Raw genomic sequence first — 20,189 nt, forward strand, 5'->3', positions numbered from 1 at the left:
CTCTAGACATTTTTCTGGAGAGATAGAGAGAGAGAGAGAGAGAGAGAGAGAGAGAGAAGCTAGATGGACTGCAAATCCATGACCTCTGACTTTATGCCTCCAACTGTAAACTACGAACTGCCTTATGAAGTACTGTTCCCGAGTAGAGAGGACTGGATCCTCCGGGAGGAGACAATATCAAGAGCAGATAGTTGTTGGTTCACAGATGGATCAAAAACACCTTTCGGATCTGGTGCAGCCTGGGAACCTATGCTACACTGTATTTCAAGCAGAAATCTACGCTATTAAATTGTGTGCGGAGAGAGAGACACAAGTCAATAAAAATATTTTCGGACAATCAATCAGCGTTGGAAGCTCTGGGCTCCTGCCGAGCAACGTCTAAATTGGTAGCAAATTGCCAAAAACGACTCTCCTCGATAGGAAGACTTAACAGATTGTCTCTGGTCTGGATTCCTGGCTATACTGGCCTGGAAGGCAATGAGGCCGCTGACTCCTTTGCGGAGGAGGGTGCTGCAAGCAGCTTCATCGGACGAGAATCTGTAACTGACATGTAACGGACAAACAAAGACTGAACATCTGGATGGCAAGAAGATTCATGGACTTCTGACAGAATCTTCCAGGATTGACTCACTCCGTATCGTTTTATTCAACAGTTGTTGGACTACAGTAGGGATGAACTACGATGTCAAACAGGCCTTCTTACAGGTCACTGTCATTTGAATCAACTGCATGCAGAGACTTGGACTGTCGGAAGACAGTATGTGTCACCTCTGTCTGGAAAATGATGAAACAGCAGAGCACATACTTTGTGGCTGCCCCGCTGAACGTCGTATCAGGTTTTATGTGTTCGGCAGAGCCGTACTCTTACCATCTAACCTGAAAGACCACTCACCATACAAACTAATCGGCTTCGTTAAGAAGCTGGGTTTATTTGGTAGAGTGTGAATCGGTGTGAGCCACAATAAACCTTCGCGGGTTGTGGTGGAGGGTCAAATATACCCACTCACTTTGGACCTAACCTAACACTTGTCAGCCGTGGTTTCCTCGAAGTGTTCGAAATAACCAACAGAAATGGAGGAAAAGAAACCACCATTGTGAAGCAGAACTGCTTTCATGCTCCTTCTTGAAGCACCTATGAAAATACGGCAGTCTGATGGGTTCACATTCAAAAACAGTGATAAGAATAATATTGTACCTATTCAGTTACAATTCAGTCCAAAACACCCTTTTTTCAAAACACAACTTTGTGTTTTGCAAAATTGCCTGACGATTTGGAGGTTTTCGAGTATTTTTTTAGTTTACAGAGCACCTCAACACATGGAATTCAGTTGAAAACATCCAGACAGCTCATTTTCTGCAAACTTGTGTTAGCTGACAGATTCAACCAGTCGATAGATACAGACTGGAGAATGTCCCAGAATAAATTTAACAAACTAGTTTGGAACCATAAAATAAATAAGGAGCAGTAAACCTCCCATCTTCACTTGTTATACATTTCAACTCCACATTCTTACTTCTCGCGAGTTTGTTGGGTCCCATTGCAGTTTTTAGACTGCAATTATTGAGACGTTTATTCAACGTATATTCGTAAGGCTTGTTTGAACGAATAAATAAACAAATGAATTTTCATATCTACCACACTCTTTAAAAAAAATATATTATTTCTATTACTAAGTAACGTGTGAAAAATGGATGCCAGGGCATTCAGGAATCACAGGTAATGATAAAGCTGATGAATGAGCTAGACGCGGATCATCAATTCATATATAGGTCCTGAACTAGCTCTGGGGCTACCAGAATTATTGGTACGAAACCAGATTAGGACATGGACCAACAGAGTACTGGACAAAAGTACCTGGCAACAAACACAGTAGAACCTCCATTAGGGAACCGTCCGAGAAAAGAACCGAAGAACTACTTCAATATAATAGGGATCGGCTCAGAATAATTAGAGGGTTACTAACCGCTTAGAAATCACCTGAATAAAATGGGGCTGTACAACGAAGACCTCAGCTGCAGATTATGCAACGAAGGGATAGAAACAGCTCTACACATCTTATGCGAATGTGAGGCACTGAATCACAGGAGGCAGGCAAAATATGGACGTACGAAATTACGTCCGGAAGAATATGACAAATATCCAACACGGAACCTGTATAAACTAGTGCAGGGAACGAGACTGATGGAATGGGTGTCATGAGAAGATGGGAGAATAAAAGCAATAAGCCCAAGAGGCTGCAGTGTTTTCTGGAGACTTTGACTAAATGGACGAGTCAGACAGCTCCCAAGGTACAAAAAACATTATATTTTCTGAGTGGGGTGCTATCCCATCATTTTCATTCACTGGGCATGGTAGCCAAGTCGCAACTAATTTGAAAATGCTTTCCAATCCCTCATCACAACCGCTATGGTTTTGAGAAGCGAATACATTCCATTAGACCAGGGGTCTCCAAACTACGGCCCGCGAGGCAAATCCGGCTCGTCAGTGTCATCAATCCGGCCCGCGACAGCAAATGATTTACTGTCATCAATCTGGCCCGCGACAGCGAATGATTACCTGATTGTTGTTACTATTGCTGCGATAAGTTGAAGAAGAAAACACATAATTACTCGGTTTTATTTACTTGCAAGGTAAAACTTAACGACAGAAATGATGACAAAGAAAACTTGACTTAAGTATCTAAGTTTGGGCATATTAATAACTAACAGTTAAACAAAAACACCAATGAGATTTATGTAATTGTGATTTTCCATCGACAATACTTTGTAGTTGTGGATCAATTTTACTTGTATCGATTATCAAAAGAGATTCAAGATGCTCATCGGTTAATTGAGATCTGTAAACATTCTTCGTGTACTTCATCTTGGAAAACGTTTTCTCACACAAGTAAGTAGTACCAAAAACAGAAAACAACCCACGAGCAAATTCATGCAAATTATCAAATTGTTCCAGTGGAAGACTCTTATAAAATTCCAAAAAAGATGAATTTTGATATTTGTTCTTAAGCATATCACTGCACCGTAAATCAATAATTTCCATTTGGACTTCCGGAGCCAGGGTTTCAATGTCAGAATCAAAAGTATTTTGAAAAAGCTCAATTTCATTTGCAAAGACATCAAAATCTGAAAAACGAGTATCAAAATTCATTTTCAAAGTACTCAAAGTTTCGATTGCAAAATTGACAGGAAATTCAGTCTCTGTAGTGTGGCTGAATATTTCACATGTTTCAAAATGTATGAAACATTTTTTACGTAATTGCGATTGAAATAGTATTATTTTCTGCCTGAAGGATTTGATATTGGTGTATAAATCAGGAAGAAGCTGATTTTCTCCTTGCAATCTCAAATTCAGTTCGTTCATATGATTTGTCAAATCGACATAGAAGGCTAACTTCCACATCCATTCACTATTTTCTAAATCGACAAAAGGGTGCTGCTTCTCATTCAAAAAAATTTCGATCTCTACTCGAAGTTCAAAAAAGCGCTTAAGGACTTTTCCGCAACTAAGCTAGCATACGGCAGTATGATATGGTAAATCATTTTCTCCAATCTGTTGAATAAACTCGCGGAATTGTCGGTGATTCAGCCCAGTGGATCTGATGAAGTTAACAACTGATATGACTGGGTTTAGAACTTCAGACATATCCAAACATTTTCCGCACAAGGACTGTTGATGAATGATACAGTGTAAGACTAATGGTTTTGAACCACCATCATTTTCTACAGCCTTTGACACAAGTACAACCACTCCTTTATTTTCACCATACATATTTTTGCCTCCATCAGTTGTTATAGATTTCAAATTTCTCCATCGAAGGTTCTTTTTATTAATGGCATTTTCAAATCCATTAAAAATATCTGCCCCAGTTGTCGTGCCATGATTACTATCAATATCAAGAAGTTCTTCATACACTTCATAGCTTTTATCTACTCCGCGAATAAAAATCAACACCTGAGCAGTATCTGACACATCCGTTGACTCATCTGATGCTAGAGAAAACCACTCATGATTTCCATTTTTGTCAGACAGTTGAGATGATATATTTTCTGCAATGTCTTGCACCCTCCGAGTCACGGTGTTTGCTGACAAATTGACACTTTCAAATAAATTTACCTTTTCGGGGCATATTTCTTCGGCTACTGCAATCAAGCATTCTTTAATCATTTCTCCATCGGTGAATGGTTTGCCACGTTTTCCGATTTCAAGAGCCACACGAAAGCTGGCGCGAGTTGCACACTCTTGTTCAGTATTCGCTTTGGGAAACAAAGATTGCTGCGATTTGAGTTCGCGTTTCAAAGCTTCAAATTTTTCCTTCCGCAAACTTCTTGTATACTTGGAGTAACTTTGAAGATGTTTCGATTCATAGTGTCGTTTAATTTTATAGTCTTTGAGAACAGCTATGTTTTCATTACAAATTAAATATAGCGCCTTATTACTGGACTCAATCACAAAATACTGAAAGTTCCATTTTTCTTGGAACGTTCGGCATTCACTGTCGATTTATCGCTTCTTTTCCATACTAACAAATCACACATAAAAACAATAAGTCAAATCAAAATACTTTTATTGATGGGTGTTACTTTATTTCACAATGGACAGTTTCGCTTCTTTCGCCTTTCCTACGCAGACTAACTCGCAGTTGCGCGTTTTTATATGCAATTATTACTGCCATCTAGGGGTGACCGGAATACACTAGCTAGAACCAGAACTTTCTCGAACCAACGCGGTAATTCCAAATATTTAATCACGCCTAGTGCCACTTAGCGGGTAGCTGAAAAAGATAGTAAAGTACCACTACTCGCCACTAGATGTCGATAAGTGTCACAATACACAATTATTAATAGAAATGCAAAAAAAGCGTAATTTTGCTTAGGTCACGCACTTTGCGACTATCATAGTCTAGAAATATAGTTAAGGGCAGAAATTGGCCCTTGGAACAAACTGAAAAAATCATTATGGCCTGAAGGCTTCAAAGTTTGGAGACCCCTGCTTCAGACAATTTACAGTTTTTGTTTTTTTTTTTGAAAGTATCGGTGGTAAAATATTTAGATAGACATAGTCTATTTTGTGTACAGAAATGAAGTGTTTGTCACTTAATTGTATATTCTAGTCGGAGGGGGTGGAAATGATTCAACTTCATGTGGAAAGTAGTGAGTTTTGAAATTGGGCTGCTCAGCCCATCAACCAAAGGCATCGTGACAGACACATCTTTATCGAAATTTGTTCTTGAATTCCGTTAGTATTCAAAAAAGAGTTGGAAATGTTAATTTCCTATACAATATGGGTTCTCACTATACTGTCTGGTAGTATATGATCAATTACCTATCACATTTTTCGATAATTCACCGCAAAATTCCCATACTTGTGGGTGTTTTTTAACTAAAATGTCCCTAGACCAACGAAGACATGCCAAGTTTATATAAAATATTTATTCATATAGTGCACATATATTTGAAACATGAACCGTAAATTCGGCTCTCAGATGGAAGTTCCAAAAATGTTTCCACATTATTATTATTGTTGAAAGTTATTGTCCCAATATCTTCAGCAGAATTCATATTTTTTATGAACCTCGTATACTATTGAGAAAAGTTGATAAGCGATTATTGCATTTTAGGTTTCCGTCCTTGAATAATTGAAATAATCGGTATAGTTTATAGTCTACTAGTACTATGTTGCTGTATCCGCTGCTGTTCCTATGTTTTAACAGAATCAGAATCATCGAACTTAGGCGTGCGCAGCGTTATAGAACAGTGCTTTCAAAAAATTGTCCTACAGCACCATCTAGTGGCGAGTTACAGAAAAATTGATAGCCTAAAAACCTTCTCTATGAAAAATTACTTATACATGTCAAGTTTCATCACGATCGGCTGAGCGATGTAGAAGTTTATCACTTACCAACTAACCAACCAACCAACAAACATCTATTTTTATATATTAGATATCCATATTTAAATCGATGAAATAGTTGACTAATTACTATTTTTCTTTAATGTTTCGCCGATACTCAAATCACTGTATTTTATCAATCACTTTTCTGATAAAAACATTTTCAAGATTAATTTTTTAATCTATTGTATTATCACTTGTTCCCTATAAGATTGTTTTGAAAAATTCTTTGAAAACGCCGACTTTTGAGTTTCACCCAAGTGTTGGTTGAAGACCATTCATACCAGATCTGATATAAAAGGAAAACAAAAAAATAGAACTCATATCATTGTGGTGTCTATCCGAAAAATCAACAAGATGAAGCGTGAGTAGAACGAAAATAGTGATTCACTAGAAAACTTAAAAATACTAAACACAGTTTCGTTTTTAGATTTTGCTACAGCACTTCTATTATTTTGGGGTGAGTGAAAGATTATCATAAAAAAACAAATAGTTGATATTTTTTACGAAGATAATACAATTTTTGGATTTGGAGTAGGTAACTATTTTAAAAACAAAGTATATTTAATAATTTTAGAGTTTCAGATGTTTGATTTTTGAGTGTTTCACTCATAACTAACGAAAAATAATATAATGGCACTGTGAAATTTTTCAGCAACTTGCATAGGAATTCAAAAAAAATCGAATTTACCTATTCACTTGCCAGTAATCTATCTGAATCTCATGGCGGATTTCTATGAAACTGACAGAACCACAACAAAACAACAACTGTGTCGATTTTGACGAAACAAAAGCTTGAGTTTCCAAATTTTAAACATTTTGAAAACTTTGTGTTACAGAGTACTGTTTTTGTCAACAATGAAATGTCCCGTCGGCAGGCGAAAAGATCAAAAGGTTTCGGTGTTTTGTCTGTGGTTTTGTAAACTGAGTTCGCCATGTGAAAACAGTCGGAGACATTATTACTTTATTGAAAGTGTTGATCTGTGGTGAGTATAAATTTAGATTATCGGCACTGGACAGGATATTTTTATTGATTTGTTGTATTTTTGTATATTTCAAACAAGAATGAGATTTGATCATCCTATAACACGAACAAAAAAGCAATGAACAGTTGAAGTTCAATTCTATTCCATTCTATTCTATTCTATTCTATTCTATTCTATTCTATTCTATTCTATTCTATTCTATTCTATTCTATTCTATTCTATTCTATTCTATTCTATTCTATTCCATTCCATTCCATTCCATTCCATTCCATTCCATTCCATTCCATTCCATTCCATTCCATTCCATTCCATTCCATTCCATTCCATTCCATTCCATTCCATTCCATTCCATTCCATTCCATTCCATTCCATTCCATTCCATTCCATTCCATTCCATTCCATTCCATTCCATTCCATTCCATTCCATTCCATTCCATTCCATTCCATTCCATTCCATTCCATTCCATTCCATTCTATTCTATTCTATTCTATTCTATTCTATTCTATTCTATTCTATTCTATTCTATTCCATTCTATTCCATTCGATTCGATTCGATTCCATTCCATTCCATTCGATCTTATTCTATTCTACTCCATTCCATTCTATTCTATTCTATTCTATTCTATTCTATTCTATTCTATTCTATTCCATTCCATTCCATTCCATTCCATTCCATTCCATTCCATTCCATTCCATTCCATTCCATTCCATTCCATTCCATTCCATTCCATTCCATTCCATTCCATTCCATTCCATTCCATTCCATTCCATTCCATTCCATTCCATTCCATTCCATTCCATTCCATTCCATTCCATTCCATTCCATTCCATTCCATTCCATTCCATTCCATTCCATTCCATTCCATTCCATTCCATTCCATTCCATTCCATTCCATTCCATTCCATTCCATTCCATTCCATTCCATTCCATTCCATTCCATTCCATTCTATTCTATTCTATTCTATTCTATTCTATTCTATTCTATTCATGAATTAAAATTGAACAATGTGAAAATCCATTGCAATTGTTTTCGCAACATGTATATTTGGTGGAACCGGTTTTCCCAACTCTCAGTATAAGATTTTTTTTTTATTTTACACAAAGGAAGGAATCAAATCATAGGCTTACAAATGTGAATTTGAGAAAACAGAGTTATACGTCCTTTCCTCGACAGGTTTCGTCGAAATTTATGCAGATTACCCCACGTGTCCCGAATTGGATGAGAGGGCTACTTATTTTGCCGACCCTTACAACTGTTCTCAGTACTACGAATGTTCTAATGGAATCAGAAATCACATGACTTGCCCGGAAGACCTTTATTGGAACGATATTCTCACGAAATGCGATTACCTAGAGAATGTCGACTGCAATTCACACAGTGCGTATACGATAAAATTAACTTTAGTTAAGAAAATTTAAAAATATTCCACCATTTAATTATTATACTCGTAAATGACTTCCAGAATGAATTGGAGTTACTGCTTCACTCAACTTCATGACAATACAAATTTTCATTTGCTGTTACACGCCCCAAAAACTCAAAACCAATAGTAATCTTTCAAAATTGAGTCGAAAATGACAATTTTACTGAATTCAGACAACAAATTATTACGGTTTTGTAAACTCTTCAGTGAAAATGTTACAATTATCCATTTTTTTATAGTTCTAGTAAATTTCGTGTGTTTCTTGATTCTTATTTTTTGGATTTTTGGAGACATGGAGAAGTTGTTCCTGGCTTCTCACTAGTTTTTGGGAACAATAGAGAACATGGTGAAAGTTCACTGATACTTTCAATTTACTAACTTGTCCACCAGAGACGAAATTTTTCAGTGGAGTTATTTCGTTAATTTTAAAGACTTGCTAGAATAATGAGTTTCTGGACTATAAAGTATTCAACATATGTTACTGAACTGTTCTAATCCGCTACAGTCACTTTTGTAGAATTTTGGTAGTAAAACATCTACTTCCATTAACAACCATTGCTTTTTGCAGTACTTGTAGACTTGAAATCATTAACAAAAAATCCAAGATATATTTGAGTGGGAACAAAGTTCCCCACTTTCTTCAAACTATAGTTTCTGAAATACTGAATTTGTGAGGAAAACGTCAGAAAATTTTCGTTGTATCACTTGTGTGCAAATTTTTCCATTGAATATTTTCCGAAACCTAATATCGTTTTATACTATTGTTTGAACTAGTCACTTTCATACACCATTGGTTGTTTCCAAAGTCTTTTCTTTTTTTTATGAGTCTACTCCAAACTAAATTATCTCATTGAATATTTAATCAATTCGATCAAAATGTGCAATTTGAATCAGTGCACTTTTGCTAAAGTAGGTTAGATTAGGTAAGGTCTAAAGTGAGTGGGTCTATTCGTAACCACCGTAACCCTCAAGGGTTAATTGTGGCTCACACTCGACCAAATAAACCCAGCTTCTTAACGGAGCCGATCAGTTTGTATGGTCTTTCAGGTCAAATGGTAAGAGTACGGCTCTGACGAACTCTAAAAACCTGATTTGGTCCCCAGCGGAGCAGGCACAAAGTATGTGCTCTGGTGCTTCATTATTTTCCAAACGCAGGCGACACACATTGTCTTCCGACAGTCCGAGTCTCTCCATATGATGATTCAAATGACAGTGACCTGTAAGAAGGCCTGATAGACATCGTAATTCATCCCTACTGTAGTCCAACAACTGTTTGGTGTCAAGCTTCGAAGGGTGAATAAACGATACGGAGTGAGCCAATCCTGGAAGATTCTGTCAAAAGTCCATGAATCTTCTTGCCATCCAGGTGTTCAATCTTTGTTTAGCAAAGCCTGAAGCGATGTCAGTTACAGGTTCTCGTCCGATGAAGCTGCTTGCAGCACCCTTCTCCGCAAAGGAGTCAGCAGCCTCATTGCCTTCCAGGCCAGTATAGCCAGGAATCCAGAGGAGAGACAATCTGTTAAGTCTTCCTATCAAGGAGAGTCGTTTTTGGCAGTTCGCTACCAATTTAGATGTTGCTCAGTAGGAGCCAAGAGCTTCCAATGCCGCTTAACTGTCCGAGAATATTTTTAATGGATTGTGATCAGGTTGGATTCTGCCAATCTCTTCGCACCAATTTGATAACGTAAATTTGAGCTTGAAATACTGTCGCATAGGTTCCTAGGCAGGTTGATTTTTCTGTTCTGGGTCTGCGATTGAAAACACAGCCACCAGAACCGGAAGGTGTTTTTGATTCATCTGTGAACCAGAAGCTATCTGCTCTTAATATTTCCTTCTCCCGAAGGATCCAGTCCTCTATACCCGTGAACAGCACTTTATGAGGCAGTTCGTAGTTGACAGTTGGAGGTATAAAGTCAGAGGTCATTTCCAGAATGCTGCGACTTCCAGTGGAAACCAACAGTCTGTGCACCCTGCACTGGCAATATGCGTAAGTCTATATGCAGTCCATCTAGCCTCTCTCTTCAGAAAATGGTAGAGGAGGTAGATCTAGCATGGATCTCCATGGCCGCTGAAGGTGTGGTACTGATGACACCACTGATGACCAGACAAGCCTGCCTCTGTAAGCCAGGCCGTTTTTTATGAAGCCTTCGGCCACCAATTCATTGCACCATGAGAGATTATTGGTCTGACAATCATAACATAAATCCAAAGGATTTGTTTGGGACCTGAACCCTAAGTTTTACCACAAATCCTTCGACATGTCCGTAAGGTCCGTCTGACTTTGTGTAAAACTTTTTCCAAGTGAGCGTTCCAGGTGAGTTTCTTATCAAGGACAATGCCAATATATTTCACATCCGTTCCAAACGGAAGGACCCCACCAGTAAGGGCGTTAGAGAAACTGGCAGAACATTCAGGAATCGCATCTAGGAACATTATACGAGCTAATATGAGAAAACAAGTTCAACACATTCAAGTTAGTAGATCACCAACACCGCTTCTGTGACACCAGTGCGGTATAATTTGGTGTTGCGCAGTTACGCTTTGCGCAGAATGGCTTGGTTCGGAGTACTATATATCAGTTTCGCTCAAATCGTTATCTTTCAAACCGCGATAACGCTGCCCGATTCTCAAACGTACGCGTGACCTTGAAAGCGTAACTGCGCAACACCAAACTATACGGCGCTCTCATTGGCTGGTGTCACAGAATCGGTGTTGGTGATCTACTCAAGTCATCTTTCAGAAAAAAATCATATCTTTAACAAAGATTTCGAAATTTTACACATACAAAATGAAACTTTGGAGCTCAATCATTTAGAAGCAACGGAAATTGATGAATTCAAAAATTCAAAAATTTTACTGAATGACAAACTGGATTTGAATAGATCACCATTATTTAACTTGTTTTCTTCGAATGTAGAATTGATATAATCATAATTGAGGTACGCTCATTAAATTTTCTGCTCATCTTACTTTCAACAAAGGCTTACTTTAAACGTGCGATTCCTAGCACGAATTGGGCAGTAGCCGGTGAAAATCGATCGTCCGGCCTCTCGGCTTGAACCACCGTTTCACTTGAAGGTCGACTGAATGAATGGAGCAAACCGTATCCAACAGGCTACTGTCTTGGTTGGAATTTGTAACAAATCAGATTTTTTTCGAATGCTGATCATCAATTACTATATATTTATCATATTGTTTTGTTTCAGGCACAACTTCACTGCCCACAGGTAAGTATGATTTTTTCTAAATATAGAGTATTTGGATGATATGTGACGGAAGCGTTTTCATGAGTATGAAAACATTTGAGAAAGCTATTGTATAGCGAAACAGGTGTTGCGATTTTGTAAAATGTCAAGTGAAAATCCCACAATGTTATATGTTAGTACATGTTGTTCCTGCAAATTTTGTAACATTGCTAAATACCAATAGAAATGAATCAATTTAATTTGTATTTTATTGACACAAATTCATGATTGTGAATTTCGATTTGGTAACGTCAAAATAAGCGAACGTGATATTGGACAACAAAACTTCCATTTTCCTTTTCACAACTTGACATCCTGCCGTTTTTTCCACAGATACAACTCCGACTCCTCGATGTCCTTATGACCCAGACAAAATAGTTTACAGTGTCGACCCGAATGATTGCAAGAGTTTCTATGAATGTTACCTAGGATACATGTTTTGGCAAACATGTCCTAACGATACGTACTGGAACCACCTGATGAACTACTGTGATGATTTCGAAAACGTTGATTGTAGTGAGTAGAAACAATATAATTTTATTGAACTAAAGTCTTTTTTGGTGGAGAAAAGGTTCTAAAAAGGTCGATAAAAAACCTATTTTTGTTATTCTTATTATTCTTATTTTATAGTTTTGAAATTCAAACACATTGTAAGTTAATTTTTTTTCCATTTTCGATATTCCTTTTTTCCACTTACTAATGCGAATACTTTGGAACTGATTTTTTCTAATTTTCGATATTTTATTTGGTTTATTTCAATTCTCTATTCCATAGTTTCAAAATCTGCTGAAACCTATAAAGAGAAATTCGAACCTATAACAAACAATTTTCACTAATAATAAATATATCATAACTAGACTTCTGAGTAATCGAAGTGAAGATCTGTTTAAATATTTTGGCATTCTGGTTCTCAAAAACTCAAGAAAGATCAATCAAATATGCAACGAAGGCACTGCATGGAAGGTTGATTCAAAAGTTCTGTCCATTTTTATGAGTCTACTTGGAAATGTAATATCTCACTAAAAACGTATTCTTATTAATCTGAATAAGCGCAATTTTTATCCCGTCATCATAAAAATTATACGCTTGAGATGCAAGCACAGCATATACTAACAGTAGCATGAAATGAACGAATGTTCACAAAGCAGACGGTTTGCCGGTGTATTATTTATTCATAGGCATTAGTTAATCAACAATTTTTTACAGTGTCTCTGAACCATTTTTTCCGTCTGCCTTTCGAATGTAATAAAGTTCCATAATTACCAATAGTTGTCATGCGACAACTATTGGTAGACAAATAGGCAATGTTCAAAGTATAGGCAGACGCGAATGAATTTGCAAAAAAATTAACAACTTTTACCAACATTTTACCGTCTGCCATTGTTTTCTTGCAATATATATGATTATTAAGTAGACAAATTGTCAATTAGCAGACGAACTGACCGTGTTTATACAACGGAAAAATATTTTTTAATTGGTAAAAAAAAATAATGACATTGACCAAGGTTTTACCGTCTGCCATTGTTTCCTTGCAATAAATAATTATTGAATAGACAAACTGTCAATTGGCAGACGAATAGACCGTGTTTGGACCAGAATGGTAGACAATACTGTTGCTTGTGGCTGTAAATATGTCCTTTGCAAAAGGCAGACGGTAAAAAATGGGGTCAAAATTTCTGTCACGGACTCCCGGTCTATTGGTTTTTGGGGCTGTTTCGATAGCGCTTTGGTTCAATTCGAATTCGTGGAGGAAAATTGGCTGAAAATGGCTTAACGACATCATGAAGTAATGAGCTGAAAAGGGGCAAAAAATTAACATTTGGAAAAAAATTTACAGCACCAATGTAGACCAATGAGATATGGAGCTACAGAAACACATGACATTAAAATGGACAAAACTTTGAAAACAATCAAATACTCCTTTCTAGATGGTACATTTTGTGACTTCTGAATAAATGATCCTTATAATTATTTCAGGTCGAAGCAGTACAACTGAAGGTAAGTCGAAATTAAAAGTTTTTGTTCATATTGATGCACTTGTAGATTTGACAGTATAGAAATATACTGAGAAATGAGCTCGGAAAATGATGGAAACAAATAATATTTGCAATAAGCGCTCAGATGAAAAAAATCAAAAACAGAGAAATCAGAAACGAGAGACAGTTTATAAAATGAAGCGAGTACAAGCAAACCTAAGTTTCGACTCAAGAATATACAGAAGGATGTAGTGAGACTCCTATGTCTGATTATGAGTTTTTTCAGAAAGTCAATTTTGAATTTACGTCACAAAGATCAAAATTATGTAGCGCCACCCTATATTGTCTATGAGTAGTCCCAAAATGTAAGCTTTTGCAATATTACTTCATTTCGCTTTTATGTTCATATTTTTATTATTGTTCAACTGAATATTGCATAGATATGTAGGCTGCAGCAACAAAAATGATACGCGTCGGATTTATGACACGATATGTTGCATGTCTGTTCCCACATATTACAACCGGGATGATTGAAGAGTACACTTGCGTCATCATCAAAATAAGCGGTAAAACACGTTCATCAATATAACATCCTGTTCTGTTGAAAGTGAAAGATATTGTTGAGATGATATCTTGCACTCGGTACAAGGAAGAGATATAGCTGAACAAACAGCCACAAGCTGTCGTTGACAATTTTTTTATTTTCAGGCTGTGTGACTGTTTACATTGTTCACATATCGTTTATTGGAAAATTTCGACGGTTTCGATTTTTTTATATTACACAAATACTTTACAACTAATGATTTGTGAGAACAGTAATCAAAAATTCTAACCTCAAATTTGGAATGGTTCTGTCTAATGCTCTGCATGCCGGAAAATTCAAATTGACAGACATCGGAGCTGAAAAATACTGAAAAAATCTCTGAAGTGTTGACAAATTTACTGAAAGTGATCCAAAATCATAACTAAGGGTTCTCACTATTATTGAGTTTGCAAAATAAAAATAATTGTTCATGTTTCTTCGGAGCAGTGGCCACTTCATTTCGTTTCTATTCAGCCAGTTTCTAAATTCATATCTGATGCATAAACTATTGACTTATGCGCATTCATATTGTTGAAAAAATAATAGATTACGACTCATTCAATACTTTTTTCAGCTCCAAACTCTCTGAGCCCACTAACGACACCAGCTGGTAAGTATTGATTATATATCGATGGCTAAGAGAACAAATATTGCATGTCCAAATTTGATGTTTTCGGTAAAATCAATTTGAAAGTTTGAGTTAACCGTTATACACCGTAAATCATTGGAAGGTAATCAAATTACAGTAAAGTTCGTCTTAAATCTTCCTATTATATCTTATTCAGTTAAATTTCTATTAGAGTTGAATATTAATCACATTTTGGGATTTCAAAAAACTAAAGGTAACCCCTCCATGGACATGAAATAAATGTGGATTAGAATATGGACATAAATATAATGGTATTGCTTCCGCACTGCAATTCTGAAAATATCATGAAATCAGGTCAAAAGTAGTACTAGTTGTACAAATGAAATTTTTATTAACGGAACAGACATTCATAAAGTTGAACACGATTAAACCTTAGTCTGTTTCGTATTCAGAATCACTTGGAACAATGTCTGTAGCCCCTACGGCTGTAGGTAATGTCTCCACGAAGTTTCTGTAGTCTTCTGGAATCACCTTCTCGCGTAAGAGGCACAAAAGGTCATGTTTTTTTGCATTGGATATTGGCAAGATACTACTATACTGTTGCTCAAGATGTACATCGTTGACATTTTCACACGGTTTGCGTGTTCTCCTTCGTTTACTTGTGCCTACTTCGCATGTGTTCAATTTCAAGAAATCGTCACCTGCAACATCATACTTGAAAGAAATGGTTGACGGATCTGTCTTTGTGAAGCGTAACCATTTAATTTGCAACCATTTAACTTGATTTCCGTTGGTGTCACGGATAGTATTCAGCATAATTTTCGACGCTAGCTCCTTAAAATTATAGAAATCGGAGTATGTGAGATGGTTAACTATGTAGGGGCGAGGTTTCTGCCTCGCATGCATTGTATCATGCATCGAATCCACTTCTAGGTACGTATGCCCTGGCTCCAAATATTTTAGATCTATTACTTGAAGATTATCAATTTTAGCAACAGCATAGATCATAGCAGCAGTCACATACTTGTTACGGTTTTGTCCACCGCAAGTGTCTGAAAATGAAGAAACATGTGTGACAGTATTGGGTAGAGATTGCAAATATTTCAGCAAACAACTTCCAATTTCAACTGATCCTTTTCTTCCGTGTGTCTCGTCCCATAGATATGAATAACCATCTGCATTGGAAGCATCAAAAATTGTAAAATTGTAGACGAAAAGTTTACGTCTGTAGAATATTTGGCTATCTCCAGCATAAGGCACATTAAGTATTGACTGTAAGTCAAATGTTATAGCTCGAAACGTTTCACCTTTATTGTCGACTGCTTTCTGTTTGTCAGCTGCTTTCATTTTCATTCCACTTTTTTCTTTAGCTTTATGTGCCTCCCACTGACTTTGTAATTCTGTTTTATCTGTAGCAGTGCTATAAGCGTTACATGTTACACATTGATCTTTTTTCGGTTTATAAAATGACAAGGGTGGATCATAACTATTAAATACTGATCTAAATACATTGTACTTAACAGGTGGCACATTATTTTTGGGGCAATAGTCGTTGCAGTATAAACGATACATCACACTGATATTTAAGTCACTTGACAGATAATGCCTCATAGTATCACGACGACAATAATGGGATGCCATTCGAGGGAACATGTCAATATGAGTCTTAATGTGGCAAACTTGCTCAGTGGATGTTACATTCGGAGCAGGTCTTCCTTTGCGATGATCAAAGCCGACATAAATGCCACTGTCTCCACGATACTTCAATGCAGTTTCAACAACTTGAAAACTAAATGCAAATGTAGCACAAAAATATTTTTGGCACACCCTTACACGTTCATTAGAGCCATTCAACAAATAATAATATCGACTGTGTTTTCTGTTTTTTTTCTTTCATTGCGATTTCTTTCTCTGTCAATTTTTTTCTCTTCGACTAAAGAGGCAATAAAAATTTTTTGTTTCGTTGAATCAGCAAGGTCCCAATATTCTTTACAAATTATCATTTGTCTTTCCCGAGGTAAGTTAATGATACATTTGAATCTACAGTTGTTGCAATCAATAATACCTGGTGATTTGGCTATTACTGTTTCCCCTTTTCTGTTTACATATTCTTTGCCAGCCACTCGTAACAACTGCATCTTATTTTTCTTCCATAATTCCGGTTTGGCAACTAGCCTGCGTTTTCTTTCTCTTTGTGCTGAACCTTCCATGTTGTCAACTACAGGCAAAAGTACTCGAATTTCTGTGTCATGTGTTGACGAAGCCGTCTGGTCAGATGAAAAGTACTCACTTCCAGAGTCGACAAATGGCTCATCGACATCGTGTTGATTCTCATCTACATCTGAATCAGAAAATATTCGTGCTGTAGTTATTCAACACTCTTCACTATAATCTATAGAATAAAAAATATTCCTAGTCCAAGTACTTACTAGTTAAAGCAAGTTGAACTATTCGCTTTCCTCGGTTGTTCATTTTATTTTTATATTTCGAACACTATACGTCTATTTATAATCAATTTCGTACGTAAATAGCTCGTTGACATACAACGTTGTACTGGAATGAAATAACAAGTTCCTATTAGCACAGATAGTTATATACCCCACTCACCAACTTCATTGCTGCCTTTACGCAGACGCGTGCAACACGTATTTTAGACTGACAAGCCTTAAAAATAATGTGGACAAATATTGTATCTTTGGACATACAATAAAAAAGTCGTTTGATTTGAAATTTGTGTACTGCACAAATATTGCATTTGACATACAACATTTGTGCACTAAGTTAATGGTGTTGTGAATGGACATGTCTCCAATGCTACATTAGTAACTAGTGAACCGTTCCAAGGGGACTTACAATATTTGGGCACAATAAAGATCTCATCTCGACTGGCATAGACCAGGACATATTCAGTTTTCGACAAATATGGACATACAATATTTGTCCTCTTAGCCATCGATATGAAAATAATCTATAATTCAAAAAACTTGCAAAGATAGTCTCATTTACGTACAATTAGTTAGCAGATTCGAGTCACCGTTCCCCCGTTGAATATCAGAAAGGAAGTCGTTTTTTATTGGCTGATTTTCCATTTTCACAACAATTGCGTTGAGAAAATATAAAGTATCTACTCAATTTCTACTCTCTCACTAGCTTACAGTTGATTGAGCAGAAAATTGAGCAGAATGTTGTCCATTGTACTTCAAATAGTAATAAAGTAAGTCTTCAAGGCTCAGGATGTGGAGTGTTCTCCAGATTAATAAACCCAAGGATTAAGTGGGGAATGGGAAAAAATACCAGCGTGGTTCAAACTGAACTGGCTGGTATCTCAATCGCCACAAAAGAAATAACCTGGAGAGGAATGTCTGTCAAAAACATAACAATCTGCACTGATAATAGACAATTCCTATCAGCCTTGAACAGACAACGTGTTACATCAGGGCTAGTACTAGAGTGCTACCAAGATTCAGCCAAAGCCTCGGTGGATAATAACATCATCCTGAGGTGGGTAAAAGGGCACGACAGGAGTAAAGGTAATCTCATTGCTGACTCTTCAGCCAAAGAAGCGGCTGGACTAAGAATTTCAGGACCCAGTGACACCTACGGCCTGATGACTTCGACAATTGCGGAACTAGCCAAACGTCAAACCCAATTCCTAAAGAGCTGAAATGAAATAATGCAATCTTGCCAGGATCACCCTGGGCGACCCTGGCGTCGAAGAAATATCTGGCGATGACCAGAAAGAATCTACGCTTAACTGTAGGATTTCTGTCTGGCCACTGTCAACTAAGGAAACACTTCCATAATATGGGCTAGTGAACACACCTCTATGCAGGATGTGTGAACAGGAAGATGAAACTGTCACGCATGTCCTATGCGAGTGTCCGGAGTTATCGTCAACAAAGTGTTTGTTTGGTTAGTTTTGGCCTACCCCTACCGATATAAAGGAGATGTCTCCCAGTGACCTGTCTACCTTCCTGGAAAGGACAGGATGGACCATGACCTAGGAGGACAACTCCTCGGAATGATGTACAATGGGTCACATTTGGCATACGTGCTGTGGGCCTACACTCACCCTCCCTACTCTACAGAGAAAGTATGTCTTCAAACACCTCCTTGACATTTTAGAAAACATTAGGCCTCTCAGAATATTCAGTATCGAGAGTTTGTACATAAAAAAATCAAGATGTTTCCCAAGGAATTAGTCTGAGGGACATAGATCCGATAATTTCGAAGGCATTTAATTGCTTATCATCTACCAATTCATCTTTTCAGGAATCTTTTTCATCTACCATACCCAGATCAATGCAGATGTAACTGTTGTTTTCATTCACCATTTCTTCTAGTATTTTCTATAACCATATTAATAATTTCAGTAATTTATTTTTGGAACTATCATGAAGTATTTCTGTGTGATGCTTTGTTATTAACTTGGAATTTTGAGCCCTCACTAATTGATTTCATTTTATTCTACAGCAGATATTTGCGGACGAAAACCTGATGGAACCTTAGTTCCAGATCCAACTCATAAAACTCATTTTACGAATGTGTGGTTGGGGTAGGTATCCATTTCAATTGTCCACAAGGAACACAATTTGATCCAGAAAAACTCAAGTGTCTCAATGTATGAATAACATAATTGTAATATTTTGAAATAAAAGAATATTTCAAAGTGTTGTTTCATCAAGCTCCAAAGTGATCAACCTTTTTCTAATTTAACCGAATTTATATCTCTTACGGTTTTCGATTTTCCTAAGCTGCCCACTTTAACTTTAAAAGATAGTATATAAATTCCATTTCAACTTTTGAAGTTCTGGAACGTTCCATTATTCACTCTTCAGAAAAGAGAACCAATGTGTCTCGAAAGGATACTTTTGGTTTCGATATTGATGGCTGCCGTCATATTTAGGTACGCGAACTAGAAGAGCGATAAAAATAACGAATGTTATTCATTAATTAGTACAAAACTACCTTCAGTGATAAACTATGGTCGTTTGTTTCTTCAGAAACTCTCATTTAGGAGAAAGATCGGTCTTGAAGGAATTTATTCAGAACGGATACGGAATTCCAGTTGTAATTCGAAACATATTATCTCACTCAAAGTTTCTACAAAGTTATATCTAGCAAATGGCTTTCAAACAATAATTTCTTTACTACCTACAACTGACATTGAATTTAAACCAACATACATTTATGCAAGTTTATTCAAAGAGGATGTTTGTCCAGGAGAGGATCTGACTGAAGTCGTTCAACTGATAACTGACAGATCGATTTCAGACTATTACGAAGTTCAGGACCGTGTTGCCCCAATTCATGTTGTGTTGTACGTATTGAACGTCTTTAGGAAAACATCCTGAAATGTTGTATAATTTCAAATCTGACACGATGTAGCGGAGGGGTGGGCATAGTGGCCACCCTAAAGAAGATCTATTTTTTTCCACCTTTGAAAGTATGCGAAACTTTGAAATCACTGGTATTTACAGAAATCACGAATAAA

The 20,189-nt window shown here is 36.7% G+C and overlaps 1 protein-coding gene across 1 annotated transcript; it reads left to right on the forward strand.

Annotated features, from left to right (window-relative positions):
- The first annotated feature begins 6,127 nt into the window (after positions 1-6,127).
- Positions 6,128-19,364, forward strand: LOC111504957 (peritrophin-1). Its single transcript, XM_023159685.2, has 8 exons — positions 6,128-6,254; positions 6,321-6,350; positions 8,053-8,256; positions 11,509-11,529; positions 11,881-12,063; positions 13,525-13,545; positions 14,681-14,716; positions 19,169-19,364. The coding sequence occupies exons 1-8, from the start codon at positions 6,248-6,250 to the stop codon at positions 19,252-19,254; spliced, it is 588 nt and encodes a 195-aa protein (XP_023015453.2). The 5' UTR covers positions 6,128-6,247; the 3' UTR covers positions 19,255-19,364.
- The last annotated feature ends 825 nt before the right edge of the window (positions 19,365-20,189 follow it).

Source organism: Leptinotarsa decemlineata, unplaced genomic scaffold (genome assembly GCF_025532065.1).
Source record: "Leptinotarsa decemlineata unplaced genomic scaffold, Ldec_3_MD MMD2_tig00002082_RagTag_RagTag, whole genome shotgun sequence".
Taxonomy (NCBI): Eukaryota; Metazoa; Arthropoda; class Insecta; order Coleoptera; family Chrysomelidae; genus Leptinotarsa; species Leptinotarsa decemlineata.